The sequence below is a fragment of the Vigna unguiculata genome, chromosome 10 (genome assembly GCF_037176805.1).
Source record: "Vigna unguiculata cultivar grain cowpea cultivar isolate G323 ecotype 2 chromosome 10, ASM3717680v1, whole genome shotgun sequence".
Classification (NCBI taxonomy): domain Eukaryota; kingdom Viridiplantae; phylum Streptophyta; class Magnoliopsida; order Fabales; family Fabaceae; genus Vigna; species Vigna unguiculata.
Genome location: NC_140801.1, coordinates 8,235,077 through 8,240,785, shown reverse-complemented (window position 1 = coordinate 8,240,785; position 5,709 = coordinate 8,235,077). Strand labels below are relative to the sequence as shown.

Here is a 5,709-nt window from a genome sequence, read left to right as displayed (position 1 = left end):
AGCATATGTTTTCTTCTTGCATGTGATAAATTTATCTACTGTGTACCGCTAGGTAGTGACAAATTCATATTTTTTCTAAATAGGTGAGAGGTAGTAACTTTATAATAGAAAAATTATGATAAAGAGTAAAATAATTGATTTTTTTAAGAAGAAGACTTGTGATGCATGTACATCAATTAAACTTGAAAAACATCATGAAAATCCAAAAATTAAAGATTATGAAAAACAACTATCTAAAACTCTCAAAGTTACATATAATGAATTTGAAAAAATTTAATTTGGCACCACTAAACTGTTTTTTCAAGTTTCGCCACTGTCCACATGTATTAGATGAATGAATGCTTCATTATCAAGTTGTGAAACATAGCAATGATGAAGATGTGTAGGGCATGATTTAACAAATTCTTAGTCATAAAGTTAGACTTGTTACAACCTTCCTTGGATTTTCTCCATATTCATTGGAAAACCAATTTCATGCACAAACAAGTTATTTCACCTATTTGCTTTCTACCTTTTCCAAAACTATTATGCTTCCTTGTAGAACTTAAACCTTATTAATGATGTGTCACTTAGACCTTAGAACACTTACACCAATTTCATGGACAAACAAGTTCTTCTATTGGTGGAGAGTGGCCCATCGATTTTGACACATAAAAAGCGTAAAAAGTCATATTGTCTTTTATCATAAAGCACTAATGGCAAAGAAAAAAAATAAATTGAAGACTTACATGGCAATTGGGAATGATCATAACATGATTTACTTAGGTTTCTAAATGCTTTGGAACCATATTTTAATGGATTTATTATTGAGAAACATACAAGACCACTGTACAACCAACAAGGTGACTAAGTTCATGATTATGTCTATTTCCATAAAGTATTTTGGACTTTTAAACCATGTATTGATACCGCTTCTCCATCCTGATACCAACAGAGATGAGTCCTACACCTCCTGCCATAAAGAGCCTCGTATGGCGCCATGCCAATGCTCGCATGAAAACTGTTATTGTAGGTGAACTCTATCAAAGGTAATACCTCATCCCAAGCACCCAGGTAGTCTAATATGCATGTCCTCAACAAATCTTCTAACGACTGAATCGTCCTCTCAGATTGGCCATCGATCTGAGGGTGATAAGCTGAACTCATGGTGAGCTTGCTACCCATAGCACTTTGTAGTGTCTGCCAAAACGAGACGTGAACCACGGGTCTCTGTCGGAAACTATGCTCGAAGGCACCCCATGAAGCCTTATTATCTCTCTAATGTACAGCTGGGCCAACTTGGCCATTGACATCCTCAAGTTCATCGCCAAGAAGTGAGCACTCTTGGTCAATCGATCCACTATCACCTAGATGGTGTCATGCCCTCTAAAAGTTCGTGGCAAATGGGTTACAAAGTCCATTGAGATGTTGTCCCATTTCCACACTAGTACATCCAACGACTGTAGAATCCCACCGGGTCTCTGATGTTCCACCTTTGCCCTCTGACAGGTCAGACAAGCGGATACAAATAGTGCAACATCCTTTTTCATTCCCTGCCACTAGAAAGTTTCCTTAAGATCTTGGTACATCTTAGTCATGCCAGGATGCAGACTAAGGCGACTCTTATGCCCCTCCTCAAGGATCAACCGTTTTACCTCAACATCATCAGGTATACATACTCTGCCTTGGAACCTCAGTATGCCATCATCACCCAAAGCAAAGTCTTTGGCTTCATCTGATCCAAGTTGTTCTCTAACCTTGTTCAAACTGGCATCCAATAACTGTCTCTCCTTGATTGAGTCAAAGAAGTCACTTGATATAGCAAGAGTACTACACCTAATGGACTCAGACCCCAACTCCACATGTAGCCTCATGTCTCTGAACTTCTCCAGTAGTTCCACCTCCTTAATCATAAGGTGTGTAATGTGCACCGTCTTCCAACTCAAGGCATCTGCCACCACATTTGCCTTCCCTGGATGATATAGGAGCTCGAAGTCATAATCCTTCAGGAATTCCATCCACCTCCTCTGCCTCATATTCAGTTCCTTCTGATCAAACAAGTACGTGAGACTCTTGTGGTCACTGAACACGCGAAACTGAGCACCATACAGATAGTGTCTCCAGATCTTCAAAGCGAATACTATGGCTGCCAACTCCAGATCATGAGTGGGATAGTTACGCTCATGCACCTTAAGTTGTCTTGAAGCATACACCACCGCCTTCTTTTCCTGTATTAGAACACAGCCGAGCCCCAAATGAGATGCGTCACAGTAGACTTCAAACAGTTTCCCAACATCCGGAATTACCAATATGGGAGCACTAGTCAACCTCCGTTTAAGCTCCTAAAAACTCTTCTCACACTTGTCTGTCCAAGTGAAGGTTGGTCTTTCCGAGTAAGCAGTGTCAGAGGTGCCACTACCTTGGAGAATCCCTCTACTAAATCTCCTATAGTAGCCCGCTAACCCCACAAAGCTCCTTATCTCTGTGGCCGACTTAGGACTTTTCCACTTAACCACTGCCTCGACCTTCGTTGGGTCCACTAAAATATCTTGCACCAATATCACGTGCCCCAAAAACTGAACTTCATCCATCCAGAACTCACACTTAGATAACTTGGCATAAAGTTGCTTCTCTCTCAAGACGCTGAGCACTAACCTCAAGTGTTCTGTGTGCTCCTCCCGAGTCTTGGAGTAGATAAGTATGTCGTTTATGAAGACCACGACAAACTTATCTAAGAACGGTCTGAAAATCCGGTTCATGTAGTCTATGAACATTGCCGGAGCGTTAGTCACACCAAACGGCATAACCACATACTCATAATGTTCGTATCACGACCGGAAGACAGTCTTCTGTACATCTTCTGCCTTCACCAAGATTTGGTGGTATCCCGACCGTAGATCTATCTTTGAGAACACTGACGACCTATGCAGCTGATCCATTAAGTCATTAATTCTTGGAAGCGGGTACTTGTTCTTGATTGTCATCTTGTTTAACTACTTGTAGTCCACACACAGGCGCGAACTCCCATCCTTCTTCTTCACTAACAACACTAGTGCTCCCCAAGGCGAAGTGCTAGGTCAGATAAACTGCTTCTCCATAAGTTTCTCTATTGTTTCTTGAGTTCCACTAACTCTGCTGGAGCCATACGGTATGGAGCCATCGACACTGGACCGGTTCCTGGTACTAGATCGATAAAGAATTCCATTTCTCTGTGGGGAGGCAACCTTGACACCTCGTCCGGAAATACATCTTCGAACTCATGCACGACCGGTATCACTAACGTCTTCACCTCTTGCTCCACCCCCAGATGTGTGAAGATTATGTAACCCTGTGCACCCCCTGTAGCTCCTTCATAACCCCTTGAGATGTTAACAACACAGGCTCCTCTGAGTTGGGAAAAAACAGCTTCTTCTCTTGACAATCTATAAGAATGTGATTGGCAAAGAGTCAATTCATCCCCAAGATCACTTCTAACTCCTGCAGGGGTAGGCAGATCAAATTCACCTTGTACCTATGTCCCTCCACCTCCACAGGACACCTCACACATAAGGAAGACGTCCTAACCAGACCCGACGCCGGAGTAGACACCGCAAGCTCGCACTGCAGCTCGCACATTGGTAGACCCAGACGTTTCACACAATCATCTAACACAAAGGAGTGTGTCGCTCTAGAATCATACAATACACAACAAGACACACCAGCTATCATGCAACTACCCATAACTAGGTTACCTGAACCAGTTGCCTCTACTCTTGTCATAACATAGACTCTGCCCGTCGCCTGAGGCTTGTTGCCTCTGTCTCTCTGCTGGTGCTGGTGAGGAGTCTGAACTGGAGGGCGTGTCACTGCCCTGGCAAGGTTGGGACAATCCTTCCCAAAGTGGTCTTCCTTGCCATAGTTGTTGCACCGACGATAACCCTCCATATGTGGGCAAGCGTTCCTCAGGTGAGGGCCTCCACATATATAACACTGCACTCGGCCCTGCTGAGGGGAGAAACTCCTAGACCCCTGAGGCTGATGGTGAGGTCTATCATATGGCCTCCTCCGCTTTTCGTGCCTAGGTTTGGACCCAGATGGTCCACCGATCCTCTGAGGCTGTTGTGGCTGCTGTGGTTGCTATAGGTGCTGGCCTTCCACTTCCCGTTTCATCTTTTCCATCACCCTGGCCTTCTCTACCAGGGCAGCAAAGTCCTTGATGAACAAGGGAGCTACCATCAAGCGGATATCACCGCAGAGACAATTCTTGAACTTCCTACATTGCCACTCCTCGTCAAGTGGTAAAGTGTAGAAACGACTAAGGTGCTTGAATCTCTTAGCAGATTCTGTCACGGTCTTCCCTCCCTTGGTCAACTGGAGGAATTCCACCTCCTTGGCGAACCGGATGCTGTTTGGAAAATACTCGGAGAGGAACCTCTCTCTGAAAGCCTCCTACGTCACTGGCTCCCCTCTCTCCTCCAGGATGGATTTGGTGCTTATCCACCAATGCTCCGCCTCCCCTGTGAGCATATACACGGAGAATGCTAGTCTGTTCTCCGCGGGATACATCTTTGCATCATAGATGCGCTTCAGGTCCTTCAGCCATTGATCTGCGGTGTCAAGACTAGTCTTGCCGTCAAACTTCGCCGGGTGATGCTTCAGAAAGTCCTCCAAGCTCCACTCCCTGACTATAGGTCGTGGTTCAAGACCAAACATAGGGGCAGACGCCCTGTTCTGCTCCAGCTAGCGGAGGGCCTCCATATGCTGCCGATGAGCATCCTCAGCAACTACTCTTGCAGCCTCCATCTGCTACATCACTAACTGCTATTGTTCGAGCGACGTTGCTTGTCGCTGCATAGATGCCTCGTGTTGCTGCATCATAGTTGTGCTTTGCTGCGTCATAACAGCTACCATCGCCTTTATTGCTCTGGCGATATCGGGTGCGTCTCCATGAGATGATTGGGAGGTTCTACGATGAGGTGCCATAGGTCACTGGCACAAGGAAATCACTTGGTTAGGCTCGACAAGATAAAAATTTAACTAAGAACACTCAGAAAGACACAAAGAAAGCTAAGCGCACATCCAAGTCCACAGACCTAAGGAATGACCGCTTTGATACCATAAATGTAACGTCCCATTTAATTATTAAGCGAAATTAAAAGAAACGTCACACAAAGATAGTACAACAGCGCAGTCCTAGGGTCCTTAACACAATCCCTACAAAACTAGGCACACCACGATGCCAACGGAAAACCAGATAAAAAGATATCCAACAAATGAGAGTAGAGTAATGAAGCATAAGGCAATACATGGGCCATAACCCTAAAGAAAACCCATTAAGAAACAAAGTCTAGCCCATGGAGACTATGCGGTGGAACCATCACCTCCTTGTTGCCCACGGGTGTTCCTCGCATCTGCTCACATCAACAAGTTGATGCTCATCGCAAAAGAGAGTACCACACAGCGAACACACAACAATAAAAGTAGGGTAAGCTAGAGCACAAAAAATTTCATCCATCAAATTATATATAATTTCACAATATCATACACTCAAATCAACCCAGCATGTTATGACTTTTCAGGCAATACACTACGACACGACTCGACTCATCCGGATACGTATAACCTGGTCGGATTCAGCGAATGCTTGCACTTGTGGTGGATACCTCTGCTCACCCCCGAGCTATGTGTTACAAGTGTTACAATGAATCAATTTCCCTCACCACAAGGTTAGCCCTTAATGAATTTCAGGCC

General features: G+C 44.5%; 2 protein-coding genes across 2 annotated transcripts; both read right to left on the bottom strand.

Moving 5' to 3' along the window:
• Positions 1–3,085: 3,085 nt before the first annotated feature.
• Positions 3,086–3,903, bottom strand: LOC114165180 (uncharacterized). The gene is made up of 2 exons (XM_028049843.2): positions 3,491–3,903; positions 3,086–3,401 (listed from the first exon to the last, which is right to left on the bottom strand). The coding sequence occupies exons 1-2, from the start codon at positions 3,901–3,903 to the stop codon at positions 3,086–3,088; spliced, it is 729 nt and encodes a 242-aa protein (XP_027905644.2).
• Positions 3,904–4,095: 192 nt separating this feature from the next.
• LOC114165179 (uncharacterized) lies at positions 4,096–4,671 on the bottom strand. Its single transcript, XM_028049842.1, has 2 exons — positions 4,412–4,671; positions 4,096–4,363 (listed from the first exon to the last, which is right to left on the bottom strand). Exons 1-2 carry the CDS (start codon positions 4,669–4,671, stop codon positions 4,096–4,098), a joined length of 528 nt encoding a protein of 175 aa, XP_027905643.1.
• Positions 4,672–5,709: the final 1,038 nt, after the last annotated feature.